The 21,830-nt window shown below is 43.9% G+C and overlaps 1 protein-coding gene across 1 annotated transcript in view; it reads right to left on the reverse strand.

The window, feature by feature from the left end:
• cyhr1 (cysteine and histidine rich 1) overlaps positions 1–21,830 on the reverse strand; it is a 121,453-nt gene that overhangs the window by 38,489 nt on the left and 61,134 nt on the right. The window contains exon 2 of the mRNA XM_033041886.1: positions 19,346–19,584. Coding sequence (XP_032897777.1) covers positions 19,346–19,584 — 239 coding nt within the window. The remainder of the gene's footprint in view (positions 1–19,345; positions 19,585–21,830) is intronic.

Below are 21,830 nucleotides of genomic sequence, written 5' to 3' on the forward strand. Positions count from 1 at the left end.
AAAGAAACGTGCACTTTATACCGTTCACACTAACCACGTTTCCACATCTCCTTTCACCCTCTCAGGATTTCAATCAATTAAGTATTTTAAAGGAGTAGTTATTGCTGTGTGCAATGCTGGAGCTGATGTAGAAACAAGCACCCACAAAAGGCAATGTACTTTGCTGCTGCCAGATGCGAGCTAATTATAGGCCTGAGTATCAACTCAATGTATCCGGTAAACAAGTCCGAAGAACAGCGTTCGTTGAGTGCTGTATTAGAGTACTAGCCAACATGCGTACAAGTTGGAACCCAACACCACGCCATCCCAATTCATAGGGAACAAGCTAAAGTTGCAACACCACCAGCATCTTGAGCGTTTTAACAGCTGACATGTTTACTACAGACGTGAACATTTGGAATGACAACATACCATTTCATATCCTGAAATCTGTATATTTTCAGTACATTGAGGCAGTAGTTTCTCCAGGTTGATTCAACAGCCAAGGCAGCACACCAACACATCTACTTCCCGAGGAGACCGAAGACATTCAGCATGTCTCCAATGACTCTTACAAACTTCGACAGATGCAGCATAGAAAGCATGCTGTCGGGTTGCATCACAGTTTGGTTTGGGAACAGCTCTGCCCAAGATTGCAAGAAATATCAGTGTGTGTGTTGTGTGTAGATGTATCCCAGTCCATCGCACTGGTCAGACTCCATCATCGATTCCATGTACACTTCATCCTGCCTCGGGAAAGCAGTCAACATAATCAAAGATGTCCCCGACGTCCTCCTCCTTACTGCTCCCATCCCGCAGATGATAAGAGAAGCACACCACTAGTCTTCCCCTCCATTATCAGGCTTCAGAATGGTCCTTCCATTGGCTAGGGTACTGCCTAATGCCCCAGTGTGGATATTGGACTTTGTCTCTGGAACTGGTGCACTAAAATGCTGAAAACTATTTTCTGTACTCTGTACCTTCTGCTTATTGGAAAGAGAGGTCTACCCAGTATTGATGCAGGTGATGTTCTTGTAAATGCATACAGTGCTTGATCAGCAACAGGCAAGTGTTCACAAATCCATGTACACAAATCTATCAATACGCCATCTGATTCAGGGATGACAATACTATTACCAAGACAAAAACTTTCAATCAGATCCTCTCTAGTTCGATGAGTGATCGTCTTGTCTTCAGGTCTGTAGTAAAAAAGTCATTGTTTGACAAGACTGGGAAGTCACACCTGAAATCACATCCATGGACTGGAAAAAATATATAAATGCAGTACACTTCAATGGACTGAACACATTATAGCTGGACATATGTAGGAAGGAACTACAGAGGCTGGTTTAAACCAAAGATAGACACAAAAAGCTGGAGTAACTTAGTGGGTCAGACAGCATCCCAGGAGAACATGGATAGGCGACCCTATTCCTTCTTCAGGGATGGTGCCTGACCCGCTGAGCTACTCTAGTACTCCTTTTTGTAAACCAGCATTTCAAGTTCTTTGTTTCTGATCCATTTTTTGCTGCTGGCCAAGTGATCAACATTAGCCAGGATCCATTCTTCAATAGTTGCATCTATGGGATTTTTTTCTACCCCACCGAACCAGCAACTCCATTTACTCAGCTTCAGGTATGGGTGAGGCCGACCTGAACGGCATTTTTACCCATCCCAATCACTCTGCAAAGATGCTGGTGCCACCGCCATGGGGTGTTGTGGACTTTTGGGTGAAGGTGCACTGACAATGCGGGGATTTAATCCAGCCATGAAGAAGGGACAGCAATATATATATATTCATATCAGACAGGGCTTTGGATTAACAGCTCATGCAACAAACATCACATAGCACTCCAAGTGAGATTAGGGTACTGGGGACACAAGGCACTGCAGATGCTGGAATCTGGATCAAAACACAAAATGTTGGAGGAACTCAGCATGTCAGGCAGCATCTGTGAAGGGAGATTGACGTATCAGGTCGGGACCCTTCTTCAGACTGAAGCAGTGTCCTATCCTGAATTGTTGTCTGTACTTCCCCTCCACAAATGCTTCCTGACCCGCTGAGTTCCTCCATCTGTTTATTTCTTAAACCACCCTCCTCTGTGCCAACTCCATCTTCAGTACAAGATGAAGACACAAAATGTTGGAATAACTCAGCGGCTCAGGCAGCATCTCTGAAGAAAATGTTCATTTTTTCCCCAGAGACCTACTGAGTTTCTCCAGATATGCTGCGTAACCCACTGAGTTACTCCAGCATTATGTATCTATCTTTGATATAAACCAGCATCTGCAATTCGTTTTTATTCCATCCTCCGTCGAGCCAACTTAAAGCAAAAAGCTGGAGGTACTGCATATCTGAAGTGAAAATGGCCAATCGAAATGTTCAGCTTGTCAGGCATCTGTGAAGAAAGAAACAGGCTTCTTTCATTAGACTTTAGAGATACAGCGTGAAAACAAGCCCTTCAGCCCATTGAGTCCGCGCCGACCAGCGATCACACGGTACACTAGCACTATCCCACATACTAGAGAAATGTACATTTTACAGAAGCCAATTCATCTACAAACCTAAAACATCTTTGGAGTGTGGGAAGAAACCGGAGAACCTGGAGAAAACCCACGCAGTCACAGGGAGAACCCACAAACTCTGTACAGACAGCCACCCACGGTCAAGATCAAACCCGAGTCTCTGGCGCTGTAAGGAAGCAACTACCGATGGGCCATCTTTTTCAGGTCAGTAGAAAGCTCCGATGAGCTATGAACCTAGTTCTCCCTCGACTAACATTGACTGACTGTTGATTTCCCCTGACGTCCACTGAACAAAATATACCCAATAGAAATATATTAAATGATGAGTCACTGATAAGGCAAACAGTCAGAATCTTTATCAGAGTGAAACGTCATTGACTAGAAGTCACAGCTTTAATGTCAGAGGGGGGAAAGTTTAAAGACAATGCATGGGACAAGTTTTTTTTGTGGTGGGTGCTGGGAACGTGCTGCCAGGCCTGGTGGTGGTATCAGAAAAGTGTGCTTAAGACAGGAAAATTAATCATCAGTTGGCATCGAGGACTCCTTAGCCTGGAGAAGGTTCACAACCCATAATGTCACCTATCCATGCTCTCCAGAGAAGCTGGGTGACCCACTGACATACTCCAGCACTTGGTGTCAGCCCAGGGTGGTGTTGGAAGCAGATATGATAATGGCATTTAAGAAGCTTTTAGACAGTCACATTGATATTCATGGAGTGAGGTGACATGGATCACTTGTAGGCAGAGGACATTAGTTTAACTTGGCATCATGTTCAGCATAGACATTGTGGGCCTGTTCCTGTGCTGTACTATTCTTAGTTCTAAAACGAACTGGCTCGGGGCAAAAATCCAGACAAGGAAAAGAAAATGGACAGTTCTACCAGTGTGGGATGCAGTCATCTATACGACACCTACGTCATCTATATATTACCAAGTTCCCAGCCCTGATGTCAGGTTCCATCCCGACTACAGGCGCTTGCTTTTTCAGAGGTTGTACGTTCTCCCCTGACCTGCGCGGGTTTCCTCCCACGTTCCAAAGTTGTACAGGTTTGTTGGTTAATTGGCTTGGTGTAAATGTTAAATTGTCCCTAGTGTGTGTAGCGTAGTGTTAAATGTGGGGGGATCGCTGGTCGGTGCGGACTCGGTGGGTGGAAGGGCCTGTTTCCGCGCTGAATCTCTTAACTAAACTAAAGAAAAAAATGCCCTCCACCAATACCCTCTGGCTCCCATCACCAAGCCAATTTTGGATCCAGTTTTGCCAACCTGCCTCATGTCTAGCCTTCTGGACCAACCTAGCACAGGTAAAAGCTTTACAGAAGTCAATGTAAAGCACGTCTACCACAATGACCTCATCAATTTTCTTATCTCTTGAAAAACCCCCTTAGATTTGAGAAGCTAACCCGTGTAGTTCCCAGGCTTATTCCCGCTGTCCATTTTTAAACAAAGGGTCAACAACATCAGCTACCCTGGTACCTCACCTGGAGCTAATAAAGATACCACCAGGGGCACCAAACGATTGGGAGCCCCGCCAACAGCCTGTTTTTTTGTGTGGTCTTTTTAAACATTTTTAGTGCGCTTTATAAGTTTGTGTAAATGTTCTCCGGTTTGTTTTATGTGGGGATGGGGTGTCGGGAGAAACTTTTTTTTCCCGTTTCATACTTTGCTGGAGACACAATGTTTCCAGGTCGCGTATCTGGTCGCTTTGCAGCCTATCATCGATGGAGCTGGAGGCCTCCTCGGACTGACCTTGGGCCCAACCACGGTGCGCGTACTTAATATCGGAGCCGATCGCTTGCCTGGGATCACTCCAACAGTGCCTGCGGACTTACCATCATGAGCTCGCAGTCTCGGGAGAGGCTAGTTGGAAGCTCCGATGAACGCAGAGGCTCGACCAGCCCCGATGCGGAGAAACTGACATCCTCCCCGATGTAGGAGCCGGATCGTCCCTACGTGGAGGGCTCAAAATGGGAGTGAAGATCGTCCCGTCAACAGAGGGCTCGAGGCGCCCGACCGCGGGAGAGCTAAGGGAAGAGATTGAACTTTTTTTCGCCTTCCATCACAGTGAGGCATGTGGAGTCTCTGTGGTGGATGTTTATGTTAAAATGTATTTTGTGTGTTCTGTTGCTTTTTATTTGTATAACTGACTTGGCAAATGAAATTCCTCGTATATGTTGCAAAACATACTTGGCTAATAAAGTATTATTGTGATTGTGAAATTTCTCTGTCAGACAACCAACAATCTCCTCCCTTACTTCCCTTAGCATCATCGGACAGGTCCCATCTGACCCTTGGGATTTATCCACCCTAAAGTGCTCCAATATTTCCAACGCTCCCTCCTTGCTGAAACAGATGTGCTCCACAATATCAGCAGATCCTTACCTCTCTAGCCTCCACGCCCTCCTCCCTTTCTTCCCCAAGGTCTGGTACAGTCTCCTCCCTGGTAGCTCTGAATCTGGGGAGTTCTTGGGGGTTCATTTTACAGAGTGAAAGCTTCATCTCAAAACATGACTTCAAACCCACCCTAACCATTCCAAATCTTATGTTTTATAGTTTAGTTTAGAGATACAGCGCAGAAACGGGCCCTTCAGCCCACCGAGCCAATTTGCCTACAAACCTGAACGTCTTTGGGATGGAATTTCTAGGCTAAATGAGCCCATCGACCTGCAAAGAAATGAAGACAGGAAACTGCAAACATCGGAACCTTGAGCAAAACAAAGCGTTAGAGGAACTCAGTGGAGCAGGCAGCATCTGTGGAGGCTTTGGACAGGTGATGTTTCAGGTCGAGATCCTCCTTCAGAATGACTGGAGCAGAGGGAGGAGAATGCTAGAAAGGGGTGGAAGAAACCTGGAAATGAGGTGGGGATGGAATAAATGTGCAGGGATTGCTGTGACTGGCAGAGAGAGTATTGACAGATGGGTGGAATAAGTAATAAAACCTAGAGGTGAAAAGGAGACAAAAAAGGGTGTCCGTCATGGAAAAAGAAGTGAAATGTAAAATGAGAAGGAAGAATACTGTGGAAGGGGGCGGGGAGGGGAGGGACGCAAATGGGGAACTCAGGATTGGGAGATGTGTACGATGGAGGGGGAATGAGCAGGGTGATTATCAGAGAAAACTATTGCGCATGGGAGTGGAGGCACAGGAAAGAAGTACGGTAGAGGGGTATTACTTGAAATTGTAGAATTCAATGTTCATACCGTAAGGTTATAATCTACCCGAGCTGATTACGAGGTAGTGTTCCTCCAGTTTGTGCGTGGCAACGGAGGCAGCCCAGGACAGGAAGGAATGGGAGGGGGAGGTAAATCGGTTAGCAACCGGGAGATCCCGCAGGCCTTGGTGATCGAGCACAAGAGTTAGGTGAAACAGTCGCCGAGTCTACGGCTGGTTTCACCGATGTAAAACAGGCCACACCATGAGCACTAAATGCAATAAACAAAGTTTAAAGAGGTGCATTTGAACCTAGAGAAAGGAATTATGAAGACGGGCTGTTCCAAGTTACTTGTGAGTAGTTGAAGCAAATATTCTAAGTAGGCAGGACTTACCAGCAACACCTCCTGAGCATCAGTTTACACTGCACACTTTGAAGCCAGTTAGATATTTTTCCAAGCAGTTTCCATTGTAATAACTAACTGAAATGCACGGAACAAAACGCCCAATGTGATAATGATCAGATAAATGGCTTTAGTGATGTTGTTTGATGGATGATATTGATCACGATAGTGGAGACTGTCAAGGTCCTCCGAATAGTGCCATGGGACCTGTTGTCACTGACCTGAGAGATTGGCTGCATTCTGATTGAAAGTCTGCTGACGGAGAGCACTTCTAATTGGCCAGCACTCCCTTAGTGCAGCAGTGGCAATCTGTATTGAGCGCCTAAGTCTCTGGAATGAAACCTTCACCATCAGACATCATACAGAAGCCTCATTGATCAGGAGTGTCAAGGTTGAATAGTTACATAAACCCCATATTCCAAAAAGTAGCACAATTGCGTTAGGAATTCATTAATGAATGAATATTAGTGCAAAGAATGAAGTATGGACATTGAGGTAGAAACAACAATCAGACACGACTGCACAGTAAATCATTTCATTCTTCCCAACCCTACCCAAAAATCAGATGAGCTTCACAACCATGGTGTGTTTTGTGTAAATAACATTCCTTTCCATGGCTACATATGCTTCAGACTTGGGAGTTGATTGTGCATTCCCAAGGTCAGAGTTAATCAGATTTGAGACAAATGAAGAACAGGAGTCTTTTTTTCCCCATAAAATTTTATTCAGTAAATCTGGAATACACGGTGCAAAGCTTTGTAAAGTGCCTTCCTGGTGACTCATTGTAAACAGGTTTAATTTCAACCAGAGTATAGCTTGCAACATGTATGAAGATGATACAAAGTTAGTTCATTAAGGTAGACACAGGATACACATACATCGACCACTGCAGCATGCTTTTCTGTTGATAATGTCATGATAACCAAGCGAGCCAAGTGGAGGCAGTTTGGTGTGGAACATATTCTTATCCAGAGAAGATTCCAACTGTTTCACATTGACAGGAAATAATCAAAATCCATGGACTTTCCTTCAATCTATAAATTTGCTTCTAATTCTGTTGAGGTTAGAAACTCAGAGCGATAAAACATAGCTTAACACCAGAACCCTCATTGTGGAGTCAAAAACTGCACCCTCTGAGGATAATTCCATAAGGTGGTCAAATTAAAGGTACCCGTGACAAGATCAGGAACTAATCATGTTCCCGCTTTGCTTGCTCACACCAAAGGCATAATTACTTGCACGCTTACAATCTAACGAGAATGACGAGCAACATTTGGCAGCATATATCCTGTAGTCAATTCACCGAGGACAGAAGAAGGGTCGCGACTCGAAACGTCACCCATTCCTTCTCTCCAGAGATGCTGACATTCCTGCTGAGTTACTCCAGCATTTTGTGTCTATCTTCACTAAGGACAGACTTCCCTTCACAGTATAATGAGCGGAGTCAACAATTCTGTGCTGGTTTCCTCTATCTGTCACACAAACAGTAGAGAATCACGCCAGCTTCTGTGCACTTCCAACTGTAATGACTTGTTATAATTGCCGTACAGCAGCAGTCACTGTGAATTACATATTATTCACATTGCTTAGCTAATTCAGTCATGAACGAGTACTTGTACAAAGAATGAAGCAGAGTACCAATTGAAAATGAAGCATTTTTATCACTCCCATCTCACCTTCATCACCATGATCAAGTCACTTGGGGAAATCAGTACAGTCAGTCCTATACAACAGCACACATTTTGATCAAAGGTACAATTCTTCTTGATCAGATGAAACCAGAGAGATCAGCTCAGTGCGGATATAACTCAGTCCGATAAATACAACTTCTTCAAAGTAGGCATAACTTGAGGAGATTTAGCAGACAAAGACAAAACGTGTAGGGAGGAACTGCAGATGCTGGTTCAAACCCAAGATAGACAAAAAGCTGGGGTAACTCAGTGGGTCAGGCGGTATCTCTGGAGAAAAGGAATAGGTGATGTTTCAGATCTCGACCCAAAAACGTCACCTATACCTTTTCTCCAGAGATGCTGCCTGACCCACTGAGTTACTACAGCTTTTTGTGTCTACCTCTGGCCAATACATCTGCATTTGGAAATGGCTCATCAAAGAAAGGAGCAATTAATGACAGACAATAAATGCTGCCCTTACCACAGATGTGAAAAACAATTCAGGATATGGTCGCATGGTTATGTTACCTGAACAAACCTGGAGCAAACTCCAAAAAATCTGCTGTTTAAATCCTGTCATCGCAGAAATTAAATACAAGCAATGTTGTTTGTGTGACAGAAAGTTAACTAGATTGATGTGTAGCACCATGTGAACTGTTGTAAGAGCACAGCAACTTGGAAGTGTGTACCACCAGACTCAGGAACCGCTATTTGCCCTCTGAATGGTCCTTCCATAAGCTAGGTAACTGCCCAATTCACCTCTACGCCATTGTGGACACTGAACTTTGTCTATGGATCTGATGCGCTGCAATGCTGGGAACTATATCCGGCACTCTTGCTCCACCTATTATACTCGAGTTTGACTTGATTGTATTTATGTATGGTATATCTGATCTGTTTGGATAACAAAGCTTTTCACTGTACCTTGGTAAACCGAGAGTACCTGTACTTTTTTTAATCTACAAAATAAAAGGGCTGGATACGAGACTGGAGTCAGCACAAGTGACCGTAAAACTGTTGGACTGCATGAACATACATTCCTTCAATGTCCTTTAGGAACAGGAACTTGCCACCTTTAACCGGTTTGGTTGGTGCACAAATCTAGATCAATGTGGCTGACTTTTAACTGCCCAGTGAAATACAATTTAATGCCAACTACTTCCCTGTAGTTCACAAAATGGGCAACAGGGGAACAGGTAACAAACTGCTGGTCTTTCCAGGGCCTACTAATGTAAGAATTAATATAAAAAGTACTCAGTAGTAGGTTAAAAAAAAACCCACCCCATGGAAAGTAATTGAACAAGTTGTGGGAGAATTAAAGTGAGGCAGTTCTGAATTAAATGAGAAATGGTGTGTGAGGTTTGGGGATGGAAAAAGAGCTCAAGTTAAATTAGAAAAAATGATTTCCTTATGGGCCTGTCCCACTTACGCGATTTTTATCGGCGACTTGCCGGCACCCGTCATAGACACAGCAGGTCTCCGAAATATTTCAACATGTTGAAAATCCAGCGGTGACCAGAAAAAGGTACGACTCTTTGGGCGACTACTCACGACCATATAGGCTTCACATGTCTCCAGGGTGTCGCCTGTATGGTTGTGAGTAGTCTCCTCAGTCACCCAAAGAGTCGTAGCGTCTTTCTGGTCGTCGTTGAATTTTCAACATGTTGAAAATTTTCGGCAACCTATGACAGGTGCCGGCAGTCGCCGAAAAAGTTGCGTAAGTGGGACAGGCCCTTTGGTTGTACAGCTCTCTACTTCCTGAGGTTCTTGACCTCAATACCAGACATTATCATCTACGATAAAAAGAGTGGTAAAAGGCCAGTTAATTTATTTTAGTGAGGTTGAACAGGAATGAACACTGGCCAGAACCTGAAGGAATCATCCTAATTTTTAGATGAAAATAGCGCCATGAGATTATTTTTGCTTAACTGACAAACAGCCAGGATCCAATCTTATACAATGTGCCAGCACTCTCAAAAACCATGTGGCAGTGTCAGTGAACACTTGCATTTGAGCCAGTGGGGTGGATTTTGAATGCACAACTGAGCCAGATCACTGGTGGATCAACAGGTAAACGCAAGCTGTTGAGACTTCAGCACTAGAACCACAGAAGTGCAGGGGACTCGGGAAGGGAATGCGGACGCAGACCAAGCAGCGAGAAACAGGCATTTAATATCCAAAGCACTGAATGGACAGAGTAATGAATGCAGGGGATTTACATGGTGTGGGAATGTTCCATGCTGACGTAGGATGCTGACCACGCTACTTCCCAGCACTCTCAGCTCTTCTGTACTTGCCAGCTCCCACTTGGAAGGCCGGGAGATCACATTTCATCTCAGAAACATGAACGCGTTGAAGGCTGGCACTGCCTCTGCATGGTTTTAGATTTTGCTTTAGTGATATAACTGGACAAAGGTCCTTTGGCCCAGAGTCTGCACTGATCATCTGTACACTAGTTCTATCCTAATACTAGTGTACACGAACTTGAACTTTTACAGAGGCTAATTAACCTACAAGCCTGTACGTCGTCTTTGGGATGTGGGAGGAAAGCAGAGCATCCAAAGGAAGCCACGCGGTTACAGGGAGAACGTGCAAACTCCATGCAGACAGCACCCAGTCAGGATCGAATCAGAGTCTCTGGCGCTGTGAGGCAGCAACCCGAGATGCCCACTGTGCTGCCCACACGTTGGATATCAAATGAAAAGCAACGTTTCTTCAAATTACCCTTCCTCCAGTTCTTTGAAGTTACACACTCTGGATAAAGGGAATACCAGTGGATATTATGCCTAGTCTCTCAAAGAATTTGAAATGTGGAATCAAAGATTTTTGTAGAAAATAAAATGCTCATGGTGTAGATATTGGAATTAATGGAAAATTGGTTGGCTAACAGGAATTTCTAGGCATAAATGGGTCTCTGCTTGGCAAGTTGTGATGAGCTCTGTGTCACGTGGGTCAGGACCAGAGCTTCAACTGCTGTTTTAAGACACGTCATATTAATGATCTGGATGAAGACACCAAAGGCATGATTGCAAAATGTTCACATGGCATAAAGGTAGGTTATAAAGTCCTAAGTGATGGGAGCATTATTAGGCCATTCAGCCCATCAAGTCTCCTCCGCCGTTCAATCATGACTCATCTATCGCTCCTAACCCCTCATGCATGTGGTTCCCCAATCCGGCTCCACCATTGGTCGAATATGGCTGATCTTCTGCCACAATGTCATTCCCATCCCTCGATTTCATTAATAAGCAGAAACCTATTGATCTGTTTGGAATGAACTGGGTGACCGAGTCTCCTTGAACTTGGACTTTATCTAGGACAGATTTGTAAAGATTCACTGGTTACTGTGAAGAAATATATCACCGCAGTCTTAAACAGCCTGCCCGTTATACTGAGACCGTGACCCCTGGTTCTACACTTCTCGGCAGTGGACACACTCCCTGTGTCCAACCTGTCAAGCTTTGCAACTTTCAGAGGTCTACTGTCCTCTCAACTCAAGAGAATACAGATTTAGCCTACCCGTTCAGCAGACCTGCAATCTTGTCATCTTCACTGCACTACCTCAACTCCATATGCATCTCGTAATTGAGGTATAGACCAACAATGTATACGTATTCAAGATGCTTCTCACCAAGTCCCTACATTATTGCACAAAGATCTTTATTCCCTGTACTAATATTTGCTTGTAATGAAGATCATACCATTTGCCTTTTTAATCACTCGCTGCAGCTGAATGTTGGCTCTCAGTGACACCTAAATATCACTACCCAATCTCTGCCCATTAAAACATATTGCTATACGCGCATTATATTGCAACTGCCATGTTCCTACTCACACACAGCTTTGTATATCCCCTTGAAGCCTCTTTACATCCTCCCCCTTTTTCACAATTCCTTCTAGTTTTTAGCATCAAACTTGGAATAAATGACATTTGGTAGCGATTGTGAACAGTTTCCAAACCCTGTGGAAACTCAACTGATTACAGCATCCCAGTCTGAGAATCATTTATTCCCAATTGTTGCTTTCTACACACAGAACAGAACAGGAACAGTGCCCATGTCAAACATGATGCCAGGTTAATCTAATCCCCTCTGCCTGCACGTGATCCGTACCCCTTCATTCCCTGTACATCCATGTTACTATCTGAAAGTCCCTTAAATGTCATTATTGTATCTGCCTCCACCCCCTCCCCCCGGCAGCACATTCCTGGCACCCACCACTCTGTGTAAAACAAACCTGCCCCACACATCTCATTTAAACTTCGCCCCTCTCACCGTAATGCTATACTCTCTAGTTCTTGATATTTCCACCCTCGTGAAAAAAGGTTCTGACTGTCCACCCTTTCTATGTTTCCACTAGTGGGAGAGTCTAGGACCAGAGTCATAGCCTCAAAATTAAAGGATATTCCTCTAGGAAGATGAGGATGAATTTATTTAGTCAGAGGGTGGAGAATCGATGGAATGCATTGCCACAGAAGGTCGTGGAAGCCAATAAATATTTTAACGAGATAGATAGATTCGTGATTAGTATGGGTGTCCAGGGGTTATAGGGAGAAGGCAGGAGAATGATGTTCGGAGGGAGAGTCGTGGTTGAATGACGGAGTAGAGATGGGCTAAATGGCCTAATTCTGCTCCTATCATTTATGACCTTATACCTCTCATAATTGTATGTACTTCTTTCAGGTCGCCCCTGCACTGAACTGAACTTCTGACATTCCAGAGAAAACCAGAGTCTTTGAATATCTTTGAGAGGTGTAGAATGAATTTTGACAAGCAAGGAGATGACAGGTTACTGCAGGTGTATGACAATGAGTTAAGGCTACAATCAGATCAAGCCTTCTACTATAGCAGAGCAGGTTCAGGGGGCAGAGAGGCCAACTTCTGCTAATACGTGCGTTCCAACTGGGATGACTATTTGTCAGTACTATTTAGTGCAAACCCGGTGAATGCCATGTAGTTAACACTTTCATACATGCATCTGTATTTGCATTTGTCACTGTACTGCTTCTGTTATAGTTGTGGGTTCAGTTTCTGTAAGAACAACTACCAACTCTACCTTCCCAAAATGCCCCCACACACAATAGATATACTTCTTCAGGCTTGCTGTCTAGGCTATAAAACCATAAGGAAAAAAAGAAGCAGAATTGGGCCATTTGACCGAGTCTACCCCACCATTCTATCAGCTTGTCCATTTTTCCCCTTTCAACCCCATTTTCCTGCCTTCTTCCTGTAACCTTGGATGCCCCACTTAACCTGCTACTCAAGTTGTGGATAACCAATTTGTTTTCCCAACCAAACCCCCAAATCCTCACTGTAAACCACAATTGCTGATCCCTTCATCCAGGCACAGACCGAATAAGGCCAAATGAAGCAAACAGGAGCCCCTCAAGTCGGAATCACTGTTTATCTCTATGTTAATCCTCTCCTTCAACAGTTTTACCTAATAAAATTGCACCGCTCTCAGTTGTAAGCAGTCAGTTGCCCCAGCTCACATTACTGTTGTGAAGAAATGTCCTGATATCATTGGAAAATATAATAGCCACATTGAAGCTACAGCCAAGAAAGCACACCGATGCCTCTACTTCCTCAGAAAATTGCTGAGGAAATTCGGCACCAGCAACTTTTACCAACTTCTACAGATGCACAGGGGAAAGTATCCTATCGGGATGCATCACAGCTTGTTTTGCCAACAGCTCTGCCCAAGACCGCAATAAATTGCAGAGAGTTGTGGGTGTAGCTCAGTCCGTCACACAGACCAGACTCCCCACCATCCACTCCATCTTCACTTCACACTGCCTCGGGAAAGCAGCCACTCACACCCTGGTTCATTCCCTCTTCTCTCATCAGACAGGATATATAAAAGCTTGAAAGTACAGGCCACCAGATTCAGGAACAGCTTCTTCCCCGCTGCTAATAGACTACTGAATGGTCCTTCCATAAGCTAAGGTGCAGTCCCGATCTTCCAGCTTACATCATTGCAGACCTTGGACTTTTTTCCTCTATCAATAATGCTACAATCGTAGCACTATAATCTGCACTCTGGTATTCTTCTCTCTGCACTACCTGTTGCATTTGTGTACAACTTCATTGTACCCATGCATAGTATGAAGTGACTGAATAGCATGCAAAAGCAGCTTTGCACAGCATCTTGGTACACGTGACAATAATGAACCAAAACCAATAAAAGGCTGAGCACTCATTTTGCTTAGACTTCCCCAGAAGAAAATGTCTCTATTTATCCTTGAACCGTGCAGGCCTGCTGAGCCCAGAGCTTAACATATCTATCACCAGAATTTCACTGAGTGTCCATGCATTTCCTCACATTAATTACTAAAATACAAATCATTTTGTCAGCTCCAAATATTCTCTCTCCAACATCCTCCCATCCTAGAACTATTTGTTTACTGTTTGTTCCCTGGCTCCCTTGCCCAAGGCCGTAAGAAATTGCAGAGTGTTGTGGATGCAGCCCAGTCCATCACACAGACCAGACTCCCCACCATCTACTCTTCACACTGCCTCGGGAAAGCAGCCAACATAACCACGTGTCCCAACCTGTTATTCCAATATTGAGAAAAATATTTCACATTCTTTATTTACCCTTTTAGAAACATTGAATGATAAAAAATAGGTGCAGGAGTAGGCCATTCGGCCTTTGGAGTCTGATCATATAAAATCAGTATCCCATTCCTGCCTTTTCCCCCATATCCCTTGATTCCTTTAGCCCCAAGAGCTAAATCTCTCTTGAAAACATCCAGTGAATTGGCCTTCACAGCCTTCTGTGGTAGAAAATTCCACAGATTCACAACTCTCTGGGTGAAGATGTTTTTCCTCATCTCAGTCCTAAATGGCCTACCCCTTATTCTTAAAATGCGACCCCTGGTTCTGGACTCCCCCAACATTGGAAACATTTTTCCTGCATCTAGCCTGTCCAATCCTTTAAGAATTGTATATGTTTCTATAAGATCCCCTCTCAACCTTCTAAATACCAGTGAATACAAGCCCAGTTGACCCATTCTTTCTTCATATGTCAGTCCCGCTATCCCGGGAATTAACCTGGTGAACCTACACTGCACTCCCTCAATAGCAATAATGTCCTTCCTCAAATTAGGAGACCAAAATTGCACAATACTCCACGTGTGGTGTCACCAGGGCCTTGTACAACTGCAGTAGGACCTCCTTGCTCCTAAACTCAAATCCTCTCGCAATGAAGGCCAACATGCCATTAGCTTTCTTCACTGCCCGCTGTACCTGCATGCTTCCATTCAGTGACTGATGTACAAGCACAACCAGGTCTCGTTGCACCTCCCCTTTTCCTAATCTGACACCATTCATATAATAATCCGCCTTCCTGTTCTTGCCACCAAAATAGATAACCTCACATTTATCCACATTATACTGCATCTGCCATACATCTGCCCGTTCGCCCATCCTATCCAAGTCACCCTGCAGCTTCATAGCATCCTCCTCGCAGCTCACACTGCCACCCAGCTTTGTGGCATGCGCAAACTTGATACGTCACATTTAATTCCCTTGTCTAAATCGTTAATAAACATTGTAAATAACTGGGGTCCCAGCACCGAGCCTTGCGGCACCCCACCTATTGTACTGGTGGGGATCATTGTATTTTTATATAGTATCACATGATCTGTTTGGATAGCATGCAAAACAAAAGCTTTTCACCGTATCTTGGTTCACGTGGCAATGATAAATCTAAACCAACCAGTGGGGGACAAGAAAGCAAATGGGGACGACTTCAGAACCATCAGGACTCAGCAAAGTTTGTAAGACTGAATATTCGAGTAATTAAAAAAAGATGAAGAAATGCCGCATGGGACTTAGACCGTTGGCAGCAGAGATCTAGCATTTGGGGTGGATTGTAAATTTTTTCTTGATATAATTAACCAAATGGTTCTCTCAGCCTTTGTTTTTGCAGGATTTTGGCACTAACATGATGCATGGCAAAACTTGCACAACCTGCAGAATCTTTCGGGGCACCAATATGCTGCTTGCTCAAGGGGCCTATCCACATTTATCTGTCAATTTGGTAGCCTACTGCAGAGACAATGGTGGGACCGATAGACCACGTGGGTTAAAGCTTGTGATGTCTTCAAACAGATATCTTCTTGAGAATCAGAATTCCTCAGGAAACAAGGGAGGGGAACAAAATGGATGTGTGACAATGAGTAGGAAGAAACTGCAGATGCTGTTTAAACCCGAAGATAAGACACAAAAAGCTGGAGTAACTCAGCGTCACTGGAGAGAAGGAATAGGTTGACATTTCAGGTCTCGACCCTTCTTCAGACCTTGAGATTTGGCTTTAGACTAGAGCAGCAAATTAAATATCCAGAAAGGAATAGTGGCCAGCACAGCACCAAGCAAAAGTAATGGAACGCCGGCCAGTTGCCAATGATGTTATACAAAATTAGAAACATCAGGTCCTGGGATGTCAGCTGCGTTAGAGCATTACTGAGAGGTTCCCAAAGCTCACCACTTATGTTTTCCATATGTGTTTGCTGCAGACATCAGTACAAGTTGGTCAACTCCATCATTGTTTCAACACCCTCTTACTAGGAAGGAGCATTGTAGCACTGAAGAAACCAAACATCTTCGGTTTTCTTTCCGTGTGGAAGCAATAATGTCAAACTAGGGGCAAACTCGGAACCTAAGGTTAGAGCAATGGTGGATGAGCTGGAGAGCTGAGCCGCACTGTGGGGAACAGAATAGGCAAATGTTGAGGTTTAGGAGGAGCACGTTTCATTTCATCAATGTTCTCACCCAACAAAGACATCAAGAGCCAAAAGAAATAGGCACTGGAGTACAGATAAAGTCACGACTGATTAGGTCCTTGGAGAATGTTGATAAGTGCACAATCCGTCAGTCAAGGACTTTCATTGATCGAGGAAAGTGATCAGGGATGATCATAACACATTCCTGAAACGAGGAACTGCAAATGCTGGTTTACAAAACAAGACAGTACTGGAGTAACTCAGCGGGTCAGGCAGCATCTTTGGAGAACACAGATATGTGACGTTTTGGGCCAGGACTCCCTAACACATTCCAGTTTCTCTCTCCTCTTCCATCTCTAACATTCAACAGGAAAATGAAGGCACTTCACCACCTGTGCAGCTTGGTCAAGTACTTTTAAAGCAACTAACACTCAAATACTGAACAAGGTGGTATTTGTTCATCTTCATCCAAGTAAGGAAGAAATGCAGAATAGACACAAAATGCTGGAGTAACTCAGCGGGACAGGCTGCATTTCTGGATTAAAGGACTGGGTGATGTTTCTGGTCAAGACCCTTCTTCAGACCTAGAATCAGGGGTGAGGAGACACAGAGATATGGAAGGGTAAGGTGTGAAAACGAGACATCAAAGGGGACAAAGTACAAGGAAAATGTAGAATAGATCATTTTTAGCTAGGGGTAGGTGACAACGAAGCACAGTGATAAAATGTAATCAGGAGGACAGTCAGACTGGTCGGGGAACTAGGATGGGGGAGGGATGGAGAAAGGGAAAGCTAGGATTACTTGAAGTTAGAGAAGTCTATATTCATCCTGCTGGGTTGTAAGCTGCCCAAGCAAAATATACTGAATGCCCATTTACAGCCTGGGGGGGATGCCTATTCCCATGTTAAGCTGATTTCATACTTGGTGTACAGCTAGAAGATTATCTTCTTAAAAGAACCGGCAACAACATAAGACTAAGACGACTCTGCTGGACATGGTCAATTCGCATTCCTTCAGACAAAGTACAAAAACAAACTAGTTTACAGCGATGATAAAGGAAGGACATTAGTCAGAAATGAGAAACTTCAAATCTGACAAAGAATCATGCGAATTCGTCTAGAGAATGAAGCCACTGACAATGACTTCAAAATAAAATGTAAACAGACATGTCAGTTGTAAGCAGTGAGGGGACAAAACAAGTCTCCAATTTGTGCCCCAGCACAAAATGGTTAAAATCATCCACCGGCTTTGAAGGAAGTCTCATTAATCGTAAGGTCTACGGAACTTCAAAATCATAAAACTCCCACAAACAGCAGGTGGAGAAAAGAGCCTTCTCCAAATCCATTCTTAAGACGTGGAAAGAGAAGTAGAGTGAACAAGGTAGTATTTGTTCATCTTCATCCAAGTAAGGAAGTTAATGCAGAATATAGACACAAAATGCTGGAGTAACTCAGCGGGACAGACGTTTTACCTCATACAGAGCTGCTGGCGGAAGTGGGAATTAAGGACTGGACTCGCTAAAAGTCTTTACATCAAGTTAAAATGAGAGAACAGTTAATGGTCTTCTGCCATGGGAATCCTGTTGTGTGCAGTTTTATTAAGCAAGGTCATCACACAATGTAAAATTGGAAAAATAATATGGATACTGAGAATCCTTGTTTGTTGCTGTTACATCCCTTCTCTTGTCTGTCAAGCCTGCAGTTCCATTGCTATTACTATAGTTGGGCATGAAGGTGCCGGCTGCAAGCTAATGTGGGTTAGAAATCCAGAGCATCAGTAATTTGACTGGGGAAGAGCTCAAGAGAGGTAATTTATACAATCACTTCACCCTGTCAAGAAACGGCAAGATTCAAGTCTGCCAAAGCAAGGTGCTTGCTCAGGGCGGCTCACAAAGGGAGAAGTCACGCAAGGATGCCAACATGCATATTTAATGTGGTTACAAATCAGCACTGGAAGTGGCCAGAGAAAAAAAGTGCACTATACTTTCAAATCTATTCTTAAACTATTTAATTCCCAGTCCTTGTCCCTGGGGTAATTGCTTTATTTACAAATGCAGCTGCTACAGCCACTGACAAACTGTAGGAATTGGTATGCTTTACAGAATGCAGGATTTATACAGAGAGTTCTTGGTTTCGATGGTAGGGCCTAAACCCTAAAGCCATGTGATGTACAGGGGGAGCTAGTACCCAATCACTGCATCTAACAGTGCTGGAGGTCTGAAAAATATTTTTAAAACACAGGCAACCCTCGAAACCTTGGAGGGCGCACAAGATGGCAAGAACGGGAAGGGAAGTTATACTTGCAAATGAAAAGAATAATCTTTACTTGGAAGTAATAAAAGTAATAAATGTGATTCTACAACTCCTGTTTTACATCAATTGATCCTTGAGATGTTGGTATTGAATGGATTGCAGTGGATATGTGCTACTAGTTATCCTTGTTGTCATCCTAACCTTGCAGCGTTTTAAACAAGCCTTATATGATGTCCTTCCCTGCCCCCAGCTCCGTCAGCTTGAAAAGGCATTGGATTTCTGAGCATATTTGCGAGTTTTTAATCTCTAAAAATCATTGGATTTAAAAAAATCAATAACCTATTTGGAAGAGGCCAGAGCTATATTAAAAAAAAATAGTAACACAAGGGTAGCAGAAACAGATGCTGCTTTAAGAGGTCTCAGAATTCCTGGTGGTGTGTGACTCACGGCCTCCCATGGGCTAGGACTCATCTGGTCAATGTACAAACAAACCAGGGATAGAACCAAGCGACTTTTATACTTGTTTATTAACGATCCCCAAGCCCGCTTGTGCATGGCCATGTTTCTGCCACCCTGTGCACTGAATAAAAACCAGGTTGGCCAGGGGGGCCACGAGCTGCCTGGTTCTGACTTTAAGTGCATTACCTGTCCTGGCAGTCCTCCTTCTGGTGCCTCTCGAGAATGGAGCGTGGGAACTGCTTCAGGCAGAAGCCGCACTCGCTTGGAAGCTCGCTCACCGCCTTTTCCACGGCCAGGTTCCTGCAGCACAGGCTCTTGCTGATCTCGCAGCGGCAGTTCGGGCAGGTGGCCTGCTCCTCCTTCAGCCTGGCATCAGCCAGCAGGTGAATGAAGCAGCCTGCACACATCAAGTGACCATTCGTGCACTGCCGGGCGGAAAGAAAACTTACATTTATACCAAGTTGCACACTGCAGCAAGTCTTTTGTTTTTGTTTGAACAGGAGGGAGGACAGTGCTGGGGAATAGAACATTTATTATTTTGTTTCGCATCCAATCAACAGCATGATGAGATCTCAAGGCCTGGTGTGGCAGCGATTAGCTGCAATGCACGGCACTCGCCAGCCTCCTCTGTGCCCTCGTGCACCCAAATCTAAACTCTCCCTTTCCACCAAACTCTCGTCACCAAACCCCCTGTCCTGATCTCAGGGCTAGACTGCAGAGAACATGCCACATCGTGAAGTTAAGGAATTCAATAATCATTTGGAGAATTTTATGAAGACCATTTTATACCCTTTCACAGCCCAGCGAAATGGAAGAAACCTTCGCTCCCACCTTTCTGCAGCCATATGCAGAGATGGAGGGAGCATTCGACCCTAGTTTATTCAGTATTACTGCCAAGAATCCCTGGGTGCAGGGGTTAGGGAGAAAAGAAAAAACAGCTTAACTTTGAATGGCCAAACTCACTTGCTGCATGTTCAGATCAGAGCAGCTAGAGACAGTTGTTTGCAGCACAGAGCTTTTATGAAGACCCTGTCAAAAACTGATGCTTTAGTGTGCCATCTCAACACCAACACCCTGGCTAACTCAAAGCTCGGATAAAATTAGACCAAATTAAATCCTGCATTTCCTTCCGAAACAAAGTAGGGTTTCTCTTGCTATGATCCACATCATATCCTTTCCTTCAGAACAAAAAAAAAATTATTTATCTCTTGGAAAGAGATGGGTGGGTGGAAAGATGTGGGAAGGAGCATAAAGCAGCAACGTGGGCTTCTGAAACTTCAGGAAATTTTATAAGCTGGCATAGCAAGACAGTTAGTGAAGTAGGTTGCTGGAACACTTTTTACGTTACTTCTGATCAAAACAAAAAGGACATTCATTACCCGGGAATTGGTTGGGAGCACTCTTGACTTTCCTCTCTGGGTAAGCACATCCCTGCTTCCTTGGCCTGCTGATTGTGAAGCCTATAGCAAATGTGCATCGGGAGAGGGGGTTGACACCTTCCACGGTGAAATCTGGGCCACTTACTAAAACCTTTTGCTCAGCAAGATTATTTTGCTCAATAATCTCCAACAAAAACTTGCTCATCGTTTTTTTGTGTAAATATTAGTTTTGATCAACAAGGGGCTCCAGGGATCAGTTGTCTGGACCTCAAATCTATGATTAACATTCCAAAACTTCCTGTACATTGAAAGACTGATTTTGATGACAAAAAGGCACAGAAAGACTCATCTTTCCTGCAGGAAGAGTGTTTGGTATCAGACTGGCTCAGTTAGTAGTTGGACAAACAAAGGAAAGAAAATATGGGCATAATGCATATTAATACCAATTTATAGGAGCTTGCAAGGAAAGCTGGTTAAAGCAAGATTACCTACCTCTCTCTCTCTCTCTCTCTCACATCCTTTTTTATCCTCCACATACCTCAAGGCAGGCCCATCTAACCTCACTGATGTCTCTCATGGGATCTTTGCCCACTCTTAGGCTTTATAAAGACCATGGCAGCTCATCGGTCTGTGGTTCTTTTATCGATGCACACAGCCTGCGGGATAGGTGATGCTTACACAGCAAAATAAAACAATTTTGCGATAATTTAATAAACTTTCAACACATTCCAAATGGGAATTAGAAAATTGGATAAGAGGGCATACGTGAGATATGTGGAGGATAAGACATTCAAGGAATGGATAAAAACACAATGAAAGACAGTTCTTACTTTATTCCTCATTCATTTACCCATCATCTTGCTTCAGGAGTGTGCTTCAGGACTATTAGAAATGTGGTGCTGGACAGAACTAACTCATTGGTCAAAATTAAAATCATAACATGGCTTCAGACACTTGGTCAACTGTGAATGTACATACTGTGACTATTCCAAGAAGTCTTGTATTTCCATCCAAAAAACAAATGTGCAATCAAAGTTTTGTTGTGAGCTGGTCCAAGTAAAAGCAGGATCGGTTTCTTGAGAAAGATTGGAACTCTAAGCTCAATGTTTTCGACAAACCTTTTTTTCTGAGCAGCCTATTTGAACTCCAAGTCAATAATATGGATGTTCTGAGAAGTAGACACAAAAAGCTGGAGTAACTCAGAGGGTCAGGCAGCATCTCTGGAGAAAAGGAATAGGTGATGTTTCAGGTCGAGACCCTTCTTCAGACTGATAGTTGTACTCGGTAGCTGT

This window comes from Amblyraja radiata, chromosome 2, assembly GCF_010909765.2.
Source record: "Amblyraja radiata isolate CabotCenter1 chromosome 2, sAmbRad1.1.pri, whole genome shotgun sequence".
Lineage (NCBI taxonomy): Eukaryota > Metazoa > Chordata > Chondrichthyes > Rajiformes > Rajidae > Amblyraja > Amblyraja radiata.